General features: G+C 34.4%; 2 protein-coding genes and 1 pseudogene across 6 annotated transcripts in view; 2 read left to right on the forward strand and 1 right to left on the reverse strand.

The window, feature by feature from the left end:
• The window catches only part of INTS12 (integrator complex subunit 12), a 26,175-nt gene extending 16,825 nt beyond the window's left edge, over positions 1 to 9,350 (forward strand). For 3 of the 5 annotated variants that reach the window (XM_021676385.2, XM_021676384.2, XM_064384037.1), the window contains 2 exons: positions 4,612 to 4,758; positions 8,039 to 9,349. In XM_021676385.2, the coding sequence (XP_021532060.1) occupies positions 4,612 to 4,758; positions 8,039 to 8,623 (732 nt within the window). In that variant the 3' untranslated portion in view covers positions 8,624 to 9,349. Of the gene's footprint in view, positions 1 to 4,611; positions 4,759 to 8,038 lie in introns of all 5 variants that reach the window. The other 2 variants (XM_021676386.2, XM_021676387.2) reach the window with 1 other exon arrangement.
• ARHGEF38 (Rho guanine nucleotide exchange factor 38) overlaps positions 9,138 to 16,502 on the reverse strand; it is a 131,118-nt gene continuing 123,753 nt past the window's right edge. Inside the window, exon 14 of the mRNA XM_021676388.2 lies at positions 9,138 to 13,466. Coding sequence (XP_021532063.1) covers positions 13,281 to 13,466 — 186 coding nt within the window. The 3' untranslated portion in view covers positions 9,138 to 13,280. The remainder of the gene's footprint in view (positions 13,467 to 16,502) is intronic.
• LOC105706240 (ATP-dependent RNA helicase DDX50-like) lies at positions 11,182 to 15,243 on the forward strand (annotated as a pseudogene).

Below are 16,502 nucleotides of genomic sequence, written 5' to 3' on the forward strand. Positions count from 1 at the left end.
ACATAAATTTGTCTAACCAATATATCTTTTAAAGGTCAGAAGTATTTAGTTAAAAGTAAAAATTCAAGATACCCATTTTACTTTTTGATCAGTTAAATCAGAAATAGGAAATGTTTTTATTTATTCCTATGAAATAAAAAGTAGTAAATGAAAAGTCTGTATATCAATAGTATGTATATTTCTTACTTGTAACAGGAAATTTCTGTGACAAGTTAAAATCTCTTCCACTCAGTTTGATTTTTATTTAATTTATTATTTAAATTAGCCCTCCAGGATCTCAACTGAAATTACTACAGATGAGCAATACATTCCAGAGCATTGATAAGAAGCCACTAAGAATTGGAAATTGTCAAAAGAAACAAATTATGACAATAATGTCTTTCTTTAGTATGTCCTCAATGTTTCATTATTATTATTATTATTATATTACTTTAACTCCCTTACTAGCTAAAGTAAGCACTATTCTTTCCCATGTTTTTTCTCCTCCATTTTTTCTGATTTATTTTACGTCAAATCTATGTTTATGGTTCTAACCCTTCTTCCTGGGTGAGCTTCTATAGCTGACTAGTCTATAGGTACTTTAATATATTTAAAAGTAAAAGTTGTTCTGTATCCAGTTTTTTTTCTGCAATTGCCTGAATTAGAAAACATCTTTGATGCCTCTCTTAATTCCACATCCCTTTGTTTACCAGATGTTTTAATTCTACCTCTTATATGTCTCTGAAATCTATTTATTTCTCTTATTACTGTTTCACAAATCCGTTACTTGTCTATTGCAATAGCCACTTAAGAGATCTTGCTTCCCATCAATCCTCTTTGCCTACTATCATTAGAATTATTCTAAAATATTTATCTGTTTATATATGCCCAGTGGCTCTCAATTACTTATATAATGAGGTTATACTCATCAGATTGTATATATGGACCTTCTCTTTTTGACCTGACTCTACCTTACAGCTTCTTGTCTCACTGCTTCACCGTACACATTCATACACTCTGACCACTCTGGCATAGACTAAGTGTGCCATTCCCTGAATATGTGGAGAACTTTCATTTTCCTATATATTCTGCTTCTCAGCTTCTTCTCTTCATCTGGGATACTGTTTATTCTTTATCTGCTTTGCAAATTATCTAATTTATCAATAAGATCATGTAATTCATTGGCATAGCACGTAAGCAGAGATTAAGACTGGATGCATTCTACATTCTGTTCATATTTTAAGTTAAGTAAAATGACGTAAATGGAATTTTTTTTTTTTTTTTTTTTTTTTTGAGACAGGGTCTCACTCTGTTGTCTAGGTTGGAGTGCAGTAGAGTGACCATGGCTCACTGCAGCTTCAACCTCCCCGGCTCAAGCAATCCTCCCACCTCAGCCTCCCAAGTAGCTGGGACTACAGGCGTGTGCCACCAGGCCTAGCTAATTTTTTTAATTTTATGTAGAGATAGAGTCTCACTGTGTTGCCAGGGCTGGTCTTGAACTCCTAACCTCAAGTGATCCTCCTGCCTCAGCCTCCTGAAGTGCTGGGATTACAGGCATGAGCCACCATGCCAGGCTAAATGTAGAATAGTACCAGAAATCAACAGTAAATCTGGTCTGTGTGTCCAAAAGTCAAAGTAGTAAATGGGGAGTCATGGCTAATATTAGAACATGACTAGAATACACCAAGAGTAGATGTGGGGAGATACCAAAAGACATAATCTGAAGTGAGCCTAAAGATCAGAATCCAGAAAATATAAGGTTTAATGAGAGAATTTTGGAACAGTGGGGATTCTAAATCCATCATTCTAACTATAATTGCTTTGAGTGAGATTCTCACATGTACATTGGTTATTATTCCAAGGTGTCTCAAAGATATAAATAGCACCTGATATCCCCTTTCTCCTTGCATAGATTCCTTAAACTGGGGCAAGTTCTGCAGTATGCATTATTGTAGGAAGACCTAGTTAAGAATGTTGTGTTTATGTACGGCAGCGTCCAAGGTTATTCTTCAGTTCTGTAATTTTCTCTCTACCCAGTAGTGGGCTTTTCCCCAGCTTCAGGTGAGAGACTCAAAACACTTATTGCAGTGGTTCTCAATCTAAGGTAGTAACACACTCCTATTTTGCAGCATTTAGAAATATGTGGGGGTTTTTTTTTTATTGCTGCCATTCTGGCAGTTAGTGCCTTAGTGGAGAATTTTATTACATTTTGCAATGTGTGAAGCAGTCACCCAATGAAAATTTTAGTGCCTTTGTTGAACAAAACTGAATCTGTAATTATATTATAGTATTATCAGTAAAGGACAAAGGGTTGTGGGTATTTCTTGCTCAGTTTCTAAGATGGATGGATAAAACAGGGGAGGCAGAAGAAGATCCAAACATGATCTCGCAACTAGAAGTACTTCCTGGGGCTTCACCATAATTAGTCTTTGACTGTTAAAGCATACAAGTTAGGTGGGTCCTCAGAATCTAACCTCTGGAGTGATAGATGTGAGTGGAAGTCAGTGTTAAGATTGAAAACCATGGTTTTGAGGCCATGTGTTCCTGTTTTACTGTGTGGGATGTATTCTCCTAACATGGTTTTGCAATAGAGGGTAAGATAACCCTCCTTTCCTGCTAGTAGGAGATATTTTACCACAGATACTCTTCCAACATTCTTAATATTCTTCACCTGATCGTTACTTTATAAATCATGTTAAAGATAGGTGTAGTTTGATATGGAAGATATGTAGTATAAAAAGTGATATGAATTGAGATTTAAGGAGCAAAACTATATAGTTTGGCAAACAGTAGCACAAGATTACACAAGAAGACCCAAACAAGAACAAAATAGGCCAAAGTTTGACTTCCAGAAATGGTGACAAATTGTTAATAAATTTCCTGGTATAGTACTGTATGGGCTTATGAAGAGTATCGAAGACTGTGGAATGGGGGGAGCATCTTTCCCTGTTCAGTATGGATGGATTTTTCTGGATTCAGTTTGTTTATCCTTTGTAAATAATAATGATGAATAAACAGTAACTTTTTGTTAGCACTCAACATGTTCCAGACACTATGCTAAACTCTTACATAGTCGTGATTTATTTTCATAACCCACCTTTGAACAGACGGTATTACCATTTTACTGACGAAGAGAATGAGGCTTTTAGAGATTCACATATTTTGCCTGAGGTAACATACCTAGAAAAATAGTTGCTGGGTTTTGTTGTTGTTGTTGTTTTGAGATGGAGTTGCACTTTTGTTGCCCAGGCTGGAGTACAGTGGCACGATCTCAGCTCACTGCAACCTCCACGTCCTGGGTTCAAGCAATTCTCCTGCCTCAGCCTCCTGATAGCTGGGATTACAGGCGCCTGCCACCACACCCAGTTAATTTTTGTATTTTTAGTAGAGTTGGGGCTTCACCATGTGGGCCAGGCTGGTCTTGAACTCCTAACCTCGAGTGAACCACCTGGCTCAGCCTCCCAAAGTGCTGGGATTACAGGCATGAGCCACTGCACCTGACCAGTTGCTGGGTTTTAATCCCAGCTCTGTTTGACTCCAAAAATTACTCTTAAACACTGTATATAACTATTTATAAACAGTTGTAATTATCTACCTAGAAAACACTAAAAAATAAAAATTATTAGAGTTTATAGGAGAATTTAGTAAAGTGCCTAGTTATGAAATAAAGGAAAAAAATTGATTACTGATTGAATAAAACTGAAAATGCTTATAAAAGAATAGTGGGTGAGGCCGGGCACAGTAGCTCACGCCTGTAATCCCTCACTTTGGGAGGCCGAGGTGGGTGGATGACGAGGTCAAGAGATCGAGACCATACTGGTCAACATGGTGAAACCCCATCTCTACTAAAAATACAAAAAAATTAGCTGGGCATGGTGGCGCACGCCTGTAGTCCCAGCTACTTGGGAGGCTGAGGCAGGAGAATTGCTTGAACCCAGGAGGCGGAGGTTGCAGTGAGCCGAGATCACGCCATTGCACTCCAGCCTGGGTAACAAGAGCAAAACTCCGTCTCAAAAAAAAAAAAAAAAAAAAGAGAATAGTGGGTGAAAATTCTTTGATAACATAGAAATTTGTATTTATGAACTTTCTCTAAAGATTTAGCGTGGCTAGTTCTGCAACATGGAAAAACCTCAAAAAGTGTCATTATTTATCAGTAGTTTTTTTTTCTCCCTATTCTATATTTAAAACCATATAAATGATCTGAGCTGTTTTAATTTGCCCTCAGCAGCTGAGGGATTTATGCCTAGACCCCAAGAAGAAAACTCCTATGTATTTGACCAACCCCAATGAGAAATAAATGTACTTCATCATGAGTAAAGCAAATGGTTACATGTAGTTTGTGATTTTTCTTTTTTTAAAACAATTTTATCTCATTAAAATGATATTTAACTAACCCTATTCTGTATTATTTCTAAAGTTTAATATTATCTTTACTGTTTAGAAACTAATACAGTCTGTAAAACCATTAATATGATAAAAATAATTTGTCAAAAAGCATATATATTCATTATCAAATATTTTTTTAAATGTTCAACTGTGTTTTATTTCAATGATGAGTCCTATGTTAAATTATTATCTTTTTGTATATTCAGTTAAGATTTTGTATCTGATTTAATCCACTGATTTTTGCAGGCTCAAAAAACTCAGAAACCACCACAGAAACCAGCCCCTACAGTTGTTTCTGTAGCTCCAGCTGTCAAAGATCCATTGGTTAAGAAACCAGAAACTAAACTGAAACAAGAGACAACTTTTCTAGCATTTAAGAGAACAGAAGTCAAGGTATAGTAGATTCTATTTTTATCTAAGATTATGTCTTAAAATTTAGTTGACTAAACAATAGTTGCTTGATAAAAAATTCAATGAGAAACATTATTTACGAAATGGATATATTTTAGAAATTAAGACTTCTATTAGGTAGAAAGGGAACATTTATATCATTATTTAATCTCTAATTCTGCTGTTTTTTTAATCACAAATAGGAACAGTCTATGATGATTCCAAAACGACATTCTTTACCATTCTTATGTGGTTAGATACTTATCTCCAATCAGAAATCTGTTTTACATTCAGGCTGGGCGCCCTGGCTCATACTTGTAGTCTGAGTACTTTGGAAGGCCAAGGCAGGTGGATCACCTGACATCAGGAGTTCAAGACCAGCCTGGCCACCATGGTGGAACCCTGTCTCTACTAAAAATACAAAAACTATCCAGGTGTAGTAGCAGGCCTTGTAATCCCAGGCATGACGGTGGGCACCTGTAATCAGCTACTCAGGAGGCTAAGGCAGGAGAATCACTTGAACCCTGGAGGTGGAGGTTGCAGTGAGCCAAGATAGCACCATTGCACTCCAGCCTGGGCAACAAGAGCAAAACTCCAACCCTCTCCCCCCACCCAAAAAAAGAAATCTGGTTTAAATTTAAAATACCTCTGCCCCAAGTGGCAACAGTTTTGCTCCCCACAGTACTTACACTACTTGAGCAGATTGGCCTTGTATTTTTTTTCTCCCTACTTATCGGCTATTGAAGGAGTTTTCTTGCTTTGTCTTGTTTTGTTTCTTTATAATGAACTTTCAATGGTATCTACCTCTTATACCAAGGGACCACATTGTGTAAGAGTATTACCTTTCTCATTCCTAAGTTTGCATCCTTGAAATCATACTATATTATTCTTAATATCTTGGCATTTTTATATCATGGAAAACAATAATTTTCTAATCGAATTTGTAACAAAAAGAATACTTTTGCTGAAGTACACATTCCAATGTTAAGCATAGCACTAAATATGAAAAAAAAAAAAAAAAGTAGCCTCAAATTCTCAAAGATTGACCTGAGAAAACTCTGAAGTTATTGCCTAAGTGATTATAAGTAGTAAGCTTAATACCCTTGGTGTGATGAAGAAGAATATGAAGTGCTTTAAAAACATGTATCGACAATTATATTTGGATATTATTTTTCATTTTAATTTGCCAGGGAAGATTTGCTATCCAATGGATATCCATTATTGATTTGTCACATAGGAACTTGGTGAATTGGAGTAGAAGTAAGAATAAGCAGTTTATTGAAAGTAATTAGAGTTGCTATATTCTGCACATAATCTTTTTTTTAGTAGATTTCTATACTAATCTGTTACTACTGAAGTTTATTTTTAGAAAATTCAAAGTGAAATCATTTTATGGCAAACAAATTAAAGCCTTTGCTGTCATATTTGTTTTGATTAAGAGATCTTGTGTTTTTTAATAAAGAATTCACTTTTTATAAAAGTGAATAAATTTATATTATAAAAAAATTGTCCCAGTTACATATAAAAAGCAAATGTCTTTTCTAACTTGCCCATCTAGCAAATGGGCAAGAAAATATTTATAATTAAAAACTTGAGAAATTTGTTTTCTACACTGAGTTAGAAATTACTTGGTCTCCATTGTTTGTGTTATTTTGCTTTATGTGTCCTGATAGTATTGTAAACCATCTGTCATCATGTTGAAAAGCAATACTAAGCAACAGCAAGCCATTAACATAAAATGCCAGACACACAGAACTTGCTTTCTTGCTTGTACTTCACAAGTGTTGGTCTTTTAATTACTAAAGATAGGTTTCTTTTGTGAAGTTTGTTGAAAGATCATTTAACCATATGGCAGACAGTTTTATGTTTAATAGCGAGAGAAGGGAAAAAATTAAGTATTTTATAACTGAAAAGTAAAAGTTTACTTCTTGCCTATTTCTCTCATTGCTGGTATACATTCCTCTAGGAATGTATGGCTTATGTAGTTTTTCTTCTCTGGATAACTTCATAAGATAGTTAATATGATACCATAGGAAAACATCCTATCAATTTTTAGAGTATGTGGACAAATATCTGGATTCCTTCTCTTATAAAACAAAGATCTCAGAACTCTCTGTTTTTGTTACTTTTCACATTGGCTAAAACTGTATGCATGCAGACAATATTGAAGGCTACCTTTCAAGAGCTAACTGGATATATTTTAGGAACAGTAACTACCATTTTAGAAGTAGGATGTTATTCTGTAAAATTGTACCTTTTACCCACTTGTGAACTTAACACTTTTATGAATCTTCTTAAGAGTATAAAGGTAGAAAAGTTGTCAATAAGAAGTTCAATTCAAAATTAATGTAAACTACGTACATTTGTGCCTAATGTAAAAGTGAAAAAATCTATTCTTGTGTGAACAAGAGCAATATGTATTTATGTAGTGGCATTGGTATCACTGTAAGCTTCTGATTAGCCAGGGAAGTTAATTAGAGAAGTTGAGATGATATACCCTTACGAAATATATCAGAGAGTAAGTCAGTCCTACCCAAAATGTCACTGTGCAGCCTAATGAGGAAATTTATAAAATTCTTATTAAAGAAGCAGGAACCTCTTCTGTGGTAGTTTAACCGGAATCATGGGCAAATTGTGAAACTAAAATCATGAGACGTTTTTAATACATATTTTGCAGTCCTGTAGCTGTTGCTCAAAGTTGAGGAGAACTTTTTTTAGTGGGTTTGGAATCTATACAGCTGTCTTCTTTCTCTCACTCACTCAGTAAATAAACATTGACTGAATCTCTTCATCTTGGATATGTTCTCTTGAATATTCTGGATATGGGCATTTTTGTCCATTATGAGTGAATTAAGTTTTTGAAATGATCCCTAGTTATTTGGAGCAAAATCTAAAAGAATTAGATGTTTAAGCTAGATAATACCTTGTTGGGTAAAAAGTATGTTAAAGCACTAAATCTGGTTTTCAGATATAGCTTAAAACTGAATCTAAAAGCAGTTCCCAAAAAGGAATTTCATATATTTTCTTTTGGAATCATTAGAACAAGAATATGGCATCAAAAAATTTCTGCTTTGGCAATGATAATACCAACTAGATACAGATAAGTTTTGTTCTGTGTGTTTTTTCAGACCAGCTTCATAAGAACTTAATTTGGTGGTGTGATTTAAATTTCCCAGTTCATCACTTAGATATAAAAAGTCTAACAATATTTATATTTTCAAGGATGTTTATATAGGTATTGATTATACTTGGCTATAATGTAATATTTACCTTATTTTTTTAGACATCCACAGTTATTTCAGGAAATTCTTCTAGTGCCAGCGTTTCCTCATCAGTAACTAGTGGCTTAACTGGATGGGCAGCTTTTGCAGCCAAAACCTCCTCTGCTGGTCCCTCAACAGCAAAATTGAGTTCAACAACACAAAACAATACTGGGAAACCTGCTACCTCATCAGCTAACCAGAAACCTGTGGGTTTGACTGGTCTGGCAACATCATCCAAAGGTGGAATAGGTTCCAAAATAGGTTCCGGTAATAGCACTACACCCACTGTACCGTTGAAACCACCTCCACCTCTAACCTTGGGTAAAACTGGCCTTAGTCGCTCAGTTAGTTGTGACAACGTCAGCAAAGTAGGTCTTCCTAGTCCAAGTAGTTTAGTTCCAGGAAGCAGCAGCCAACTAAGTGGGAATGGAAATAGTGGAACATCAGGACCTAGTGGAAGTACTACTAGCAAAACTGCTTCAGAATCCAGCAGCTCTTCCTCAGCATCCCTTAAAGGTCCAACCTCACAAGAATCACAGCTCAATGCTATGAAGCGATTACAGATGGTCAAGAAGAAAGCTGCCCAAAAGAAACTCAAGAAGTAATGTGGCCAAGTAGGTTTTTATATCATATTAGCCTAAAGATGAAAGACTTATTATTAGGATATAATCTGTAACATACTGTAATTTAATAAACATCTTCATAATCAAATTTCTATCATTTCTTATTTTAAAATGCTAAATATTATATAACAAAACTTGGAAACTTTTATTTTAAATCAGTCTTCAACATTTTTATTTTAATGATTTCCATAGTGTGTGAAAACAATGATTACAATGACTGGTTCTCAATGAAAACTTCCGAAGACTGATAGCATCTATGAATTTAAGGAAAAAGAAAGAGTTTGTCTTCTAGCAAAGCCCCAAGAGTTGATCCTGATGAGGTGCCTTATGTGGTGGCAGAGATGACCCAACATAGTTTTCTATTTTCCTTCCAATATTCTGGGTGTTCATTTTCTGTGCTAGCCCCATTTCAACTGACTCTCCCTCTCCCAACTACTTCATCTTTTTCAAAATTATGTTTTCATAATTGATTTTCCATATCAATGGATTTTCCTGATTTACCATACCTCATATTGTATCTTTACCTTTTTTATCACCTCATTTCAGTTATTTAAGGATATATCTTTTTCCAGTAGATTGTGAACTCTCATGCTGTTTAATACAATATTTTTCTCATTTGCTCACTTTTTTCTACATTGCCAATGTAATATATGCACATAATACATAATAAATAAGAATTTTGATTAATCCCGGTTATGTACATTCCTGATCATTTTTTGAAGAAAAATACCATTTCCCAAGTCTTTGTGGATGAAAATGTATGACTTGTTCACACACTGATGGCTTCTTCCTATACTATGAAAGAAAAGGCTATCTTACTTAGTGCTCAAAATGTTATAGCATTTTACCTAATTTTAGTTAACTTTGTATACAATAAGCTCCTATATAATGATTAATTCTTGAGATTTTGTACATTGTTAACTCATTTATGGCAGAGGTTGCAAATTTTTTTGGTGAAAAATCAGACCTTGGCGATGATCTTGAGCAGTAGGGTATAATAAATAATACCCACAAGCTAAGCGTTGCAATAATGGGACACTAGGCATAGATGCGTTAAGTCAGAAAATGTGGAGGGTCTGAGTTGTCTTACTTGCAAGCTAACAAATTAACCAGCAATTGTTGTATATATAAATTCTGAGAGAAGATAGGAAGCCCTCTGCATCAGAGAAACAATTTATTATGTATAGCAAAAAAAACTGGACATCCAACAAATTCCCACATTCACAAGACTGTGAACAGCCTGTTCCATCAACCTTGATGTGTGCCACTAAGTCTTCACTCTACAAATCTCTAATTTCAAACCATCTTCCTTAATCCTTAGGTTTTTCTAACATCATTATTCTAAAGTGTATTGATGGATGATCTCTGTAAAGACAAAGCTTTTAAAATTAAGCTTGGTCTTTTTTTTTTTTAAGGAAAGATTATTATTTTAAACTACTCTATTAAATAATGGTGCTAAATTATTTGTAATAAATTAGAATTCATTATCTCAATAGGCAGTAAATGTCTGTTTACCCCATGTGTAAATAATGAATTATCTCAATCCTACAGAGACTTTTGCTTTGAGAAACAGATTTCTTTTGATAATATATCAATTTAACGTAAACCCCAATTTCCCTTTGGGGTCAAAGAAACCAAAAAATATATATTCATAATTGTTTATGGTTCAGAGCCAGTTTGGACTAAACAAAATGACCTGACATAAAAACTCAGCTCAGCAACTATAACAGTTAATGTAACCGCCATACCTACAAAAAATGAAAGCAGCAATGTTTATTGCACTTCACACATTGACATTTGAAAACATTTATCCTGTCACAGAAAATATGTGCTAGATAGAGTTGAGAAGCAATTATTTTAATTTCTATTATACCTCAGAGAGGACTTTAACTAGTTTAGGAGGTAATTTATCTTTCACTAAGCATGGCTCTTTCTATAGATAATATGTGCATATATATACTTAGGATATGTACATATGTATAAGTATACATTAATACAGTATTTAGCTCAGGTTGGTATTTTATAGAGGTATATTTGGTATTAGAGTTTAAATTGTCTCGAGGAGCTTTTAGACCTTGATTTTTTTCATATCATAAAGTGAGCTACACGACTTCTGAGCAGTAATGAAAGTAGCCAGTTTTATATAAATAGTATTTATTATTTTATGATCATTTTATTTAGTTTGCTATGTGCAGATGTTTTCTTCACTAGAATTTAAGTGGTATGAAGGGAGGGATCTTGTTTGTCTTGTACAGCATTATTTTCCCACTAACTCTCAATACTTAACGACTCAGTGAATGAAAGTAAGCTTTTAGGATTGTACATTTTAATCCCATTAGTAGATATGTGGTCACTATCATTTTTCTGTTTTGTACATCATACTTTTTGTAAGACTAAACCGTAGATTTTAGTGACTTAAGGAAAAGAAAAGGGAAAACACTAAAAGAAAAAGCCTTAAAATAAAAAGACCTGGTTTTAAATCCCAATTCCTCCATGTGAGGTCCTCAGTTTCTTCCTTTATAAAACATAGATGATAATGAGATGTCCTTCAAGTCTACAGTGGATCTGAAGGGAGGACTGTTATTTTCTGTGAGATCAAGAAGAATGTAACAGAAATGGCCATTAATGCACATGCAAAACAGAATGCCCAGTGTTTACATGGGGACACTGCACAGTCACAAAGACAAATTACACTAAAAGGCTTCAGAGAAGATAATTTTAAAGTTTTGGTGGCAACCAATATGGCTGCTCGTGGTTTGGACATTCCTGAAGTTGACTTAGTGATTCAAAGTTCTCCTCCTCAGGATGTTGAGTCCTATATCCATTGCTCTGGATGCACAAGTACAGCTGGACGGACAGAGATTTGTATGTGTTTTTATCAACTAAAAGAAGTCAACTAAGATATGTGGAACAAAAAGTAGGAATTACTTTTAAATGTGTGGGTGTTTCTTCTACAATGGATTTAGTTAAATCGGCTTCTGTTTCTTATGCTGCTGTCGATTTTTTCTGACCATCGGCTCAGATGCTTATAGAAGAGAAAGGGGCGGTAGAGGCATTGGCTGCAGCTTTAGCCCACATTTCTGGTGCATCAAGCTTTGAACCACAATCTTTGATCACCTCTGATAAGGAGTTCGTGACCATGACTCTGGAAAGCCTAGAGGAAATGCAGAATGTCAGCTGTGCTTAGAAAGAACTTAACAGAAAGCTGAGTGGTAATGCAGTGTCTCAGATTACCAGAATGTGCCTTCTGAAAGGATATATGGGTGTTTGCTTTGATGTTGCTACAACTGAGTCAGAAGGGTTACAGGCAGAGTGGCATGATTCCAACTCGATACTCGCAGTGCCAGCCAAATTATCTGAAATTGAAGAATATTATGATGGAAACACATCTAATTCCAGACAGAAGAGTGGCTGGTCAAGTGGCCACTTGGGCCAGTCAGGTGGTCAGGTGGTCGATCTGGTGGCCGGTCAGGTAGAGTCGACAGAAGAGTCACTCAGGAAGTTGACAAGATGGTAGAATATGAAGTGGGCATAGAAATCAATCAAGAAGTGGGGGCCACAAACAGAGTTTTGACTAAGTATTTGATAGTAATCTACCAGTGTGCGGTTGCCTATTTCTGCCTATCATGTACATTATCCACCAGAAATTAGGTTATCATAGTTGAGGTATGTGTCTGCTATTTGCAAAGAAGTTGGTCATATTTTCTTAAAAGGTATTTCACAAGAATGGTTGTAAACAAATCGACTTATCCAGTTATACCTTTGAATTTAAAAAAAACTATTGTCTCTTTTCAAAAGAAAAAGGAAAAGAGCTCTGGCTGAGGAGGAAGTCTATTCAGATGGTTGGGGGCCTCAGAATTTTATTTTTGGTTTACACTACCTAGGTTTAAGTCCAAGCCCACCACTTACTAGCAATATGGTTTGGGTTAAATTACTTCACCTTTTGGACCATGGTTTCTTCATAATGTTTTGAGTATTAAACAAGTTACTACATATAAAGCACTTAGAACAATATCTGGCATATAGTATGCATTCAGTAATATTACATGTTAATATCAAGCTTCAGTTTTCTTTTGGTTCAAAACATAAAACATTAACAAAACATTATCAAAGACTTCTATTGGCAATATATTCCTATTTTGTATATTTAGTGTATACTCTGGTTTTATATATAGGTGCATAATTCATATTATCCACATGTGTATAGCCTATGTAATATATATGCTTTATATGTATGTATATAAACATATGTATTTGCAAGAGCAATATGAAAAAAACATTTGAGGCAAAGTACATCTTATAGTTAAAAAAAAGTAAATTGAAAAATCTTTGGATCCAACCTTTCTTGAGGATAAAAGAATATAATTACCCTTTCAAAAGATCTTTACTTTGAAGTAGTTGATAGTCCAAGTTTGGGCCATTTGCTTTGCTATTTCTGTTGGCTTAGTATTTCTTTCAACATGTGTCCTTTATAATACATTCATGCAATAAGAAATACAGCATTTCTGAAAACCCAGTACAGTATCAGTTTCTGTAGTTTGGAGGTTTCTTGCTTTCTGGTCCAAAGTTTTGTAATGTCAGTTTTATGAGGTAGTCAGTTAACAACTTGCCAGAAAGTAAAAGTCAGAGGCTTATTTTCTTAAGCGTAAGTCATCTTTCCAAGGTAGTTAGCTGGCACGTATCCTTTCTGCCCTTGAGCTTCAGCTAACCACCATTCTTTATTGCCACTTAGGTCACAAAACCTAAGTATATGAACTCTCTGGTATTCCTGCAGGCTGAGTTCATGGTCACTCCGTGCTTGAAAAGCATGAACTGCATAGAAAATCTAGACAAAGAAACAAATGACGTTATTGGAATTGGAACCTGAATATTAAGAGAAACATCATAAGGGTTTCCAAGCCTTTGACCCGATGCTAAAGTTTTCTTATTTTTCCAAAGTCACATTGTCCAACTCTTCTATTGGATGTATTTGGCTAAAATATGACCCAGGTGAGAATGGAGTGAAATAGATATTCTTACTATGCTGTTAGGAGGAGTCTAAATTGTCCATGCTTGAAAGCAACTTGGCAGCTTCTATTAAAAGATTTGTAATAATGTTAAAATATTCCTTGTGAATCAAAATATCTTGAAGAATGTCTTCTACAGAAACATTGGCAGAAATTTTTGCATAACAGTGTTGCTTCAAATACCCATACAAATGGTGAAAAGTGGGAGAGTAGTAGGAATAGCACTAGAAGTTAGGCAAGAGGAAAATAATTAAATCCCAGACCCTCATACTAAGGAAATTTGTAATCATTAAAAACAGTACTTTCTGAGACTAATAACATGGGAAACACTTATGATAAAATAGCCTTTAGAAGAACATAAAATTAGATGTACAATATTAGTCTAGTATTATTCTTTCTTTGGTACAATTATAGCTGATTTTCGTTTTTACTTTTTTGTTTACAATGTATTTATAATTTTAAAAATTATTTTGTGGCCTATAATAATAAAATACTTCAGTCAAAAGAATTTTTCTCTGACCTCAAAAGAACACTTCATAATCATTAAATGCATAAGAAGCCCCAAAATAAGTGTTTAGTTATTCTTCCAATAAAATCATAAGATTGATAATAAAAAAACAGTTATGGCATAAAATAAGGCAATTGGCTAGCAACATTTATTCCCATTCATTTATTTAATGAAAATTTTTGAAGTACCTACTAAGTGCTAGGTATTAGTTTATTGGAGAACTTATAAGTCAGCTAAGAAAAGAAAATGCCAATGAACAAAACAAAACACACCAAAACAGCAACAACTGTACACATAGATGATACATCAGCTAATGGTGAGCTAGATTTTGAAAGAAGTTATCTTTCATAAATGACAAAGCTGACAAGGGATGAATATGTCATATTTGAAGATACACAAATACATGAAACAACATATAGGAAAAGACAAGCAGATGAACTCTCAAACTTGAAGTTCAATAGATAAAGGAAACCAAGAGAAATAAGGTGACTTCATTACTTCATTAAGCAAGAAAAGAGAGTGGACAGCGTGGAGAGAAGACTATAGCTGTAGCTGAAGTTGTTATTTAAATGTTAAACTGTTATTTAACTTTTGGTGAAATGTTGATTCTATTGATTGGTATATTGATTTATCAACTAATATGAGCTGCTCCCCAAGGAAAGAACCACATTGCTGTGGTCTGAATGTTTGTTTTCCCCCGAAGTTTATGTATTGAAAGCCTAATCCACAAGGTAATGCTATAAAGGTTGGGGGGGGGCTTTGGGGAGGTGATTGGCCTTCAACTTCATGAATGGGATCAGTTTTTCTTTAAAGAAGCCCAAAAGAAACTCTTCACCCCTTCCACCATGTAAGGGCCCAACAAGAAGTTGCCATCTATGAACCAGAAAGTTGTCCCTCAGCAAACACCATATAAACTGATGCCTTGATCTTGGACTTCCAGCCTCCACAGCTGTGAGAAATAAATTTCTGTTGTTTATAAACCAACTAGTTTATGGCATTTTGTTACAGCAGCCCAAATGGACTAAGACACATATTTAAACTTTTCTTCATTGACCACTTTATGGTACAAAGTAGGAATTCAAATATTTATTAATTTGACCTAACATTCAGTAGGAATATTCAAGTATTTATTGAAAGGCATGGATATCATACAAGAGATGATCTTGTATCATACAAGATACATACAAGAGATTGATGAACATGGTCAAATTATTACATTATTTTTTAAAGTAAAGAAGAATATTAAAAGTACTATAAATTCTTTAGCAGTGGAGTGGTAGCAATAATAAACACCTTTTATAGAGGTCATGGCAGTTGTATGTTAAATGTGCTTTGTCCTCAACAACCCTGTGAGTTGTGTCTTAGAGAAGAAACATATTTTTAGTTATGTTAATTGGTGCTGCTACAGCCGATATTTTCTAACTCCAAATTCTGTGCTTTGTCCATTTCTTATAATTCTTTACAGACCAAATTCTTGTTCTAGCAAGTGTGTACAGAGTGTGCATGCTTGCAGAGAGGGACTGGAGTCTCTAGTATATTGTAGATGCTGTTGTTTTGTTGTTTAGAAAGTGAAAACATTGAATAGATTCACAGGAGCAGAATGGAGGATTTGGTTTGCAAAAGTATTCAGGAATGTAATGTACTATAATACATCTGAAACATCTGTAAGAGCCTGCATTCGTGGTTGGTAATTATCTTTTATAAATTTTATAAATAATGCAGCTATAGATTTTTTAGCAGGTTGGATTGCCTACTAAGAGACCATTCCTAAATATGTGTGGTAATCTTTCACTTTAGCAGAATTCTCTCAAGCGAAATATAAACTCTTCCATCTAGAACTGTTTGGTATGAAATTATAGTTTATATTCTAAACATTAAATATATATCCTCATGAAATTGTAAATTTAAAGTACAAAACTGTATACTTTCAATACTTTAGATAATCATGACCCAAAATTTATTTGAGATAAGCACTTTTTAGTTTTTATATAATTTACGTTAACTGGAGGCGTACATTATATACTCAAAACAGAAGTAAGCTGCTTTTAAAGAGACAGCAGTCTATTTTCAGTCTCTTTTTAAGTCTCTTCTTTAGTATTTTTAGTCTCCTTAATGTTAGACTACAAGTTAAGAATTTTTAACCTGTCATGCATTTAAGAACTGAAAGATTTCTCATTATCTTCAGTATTTTAATTGTTTTAGCCCATATCTTTCTAACCTTAAATACTAATATGTTTTGGTCCAGGCACCTTAATTACAATGTTTTCTACCACATTTACTTTTTTTAAATAATACTGTATTAATGACTCATACTTAATTTGTTACCCACTGCTTATAAGCACCAGAT

The sequence above is a fragment of the Aotus nancymaae genome, unplaced genomic scaffold, assembly GCF_030222135.1.
Source record: "Aotus nancymaae isolate 86718 unplaced genomic scaffold, 86718_ANA_hifiasm-v0.15.2.pri h1tg000033l, whole genome shotgun sequence".
NCBI classification, from domain to species: domain Eukaryota; kingdom Metazoa; phylum Chordata; class Mammalia; order Primates; family Aotidae; genus Aotus; species Aotus nancymaae.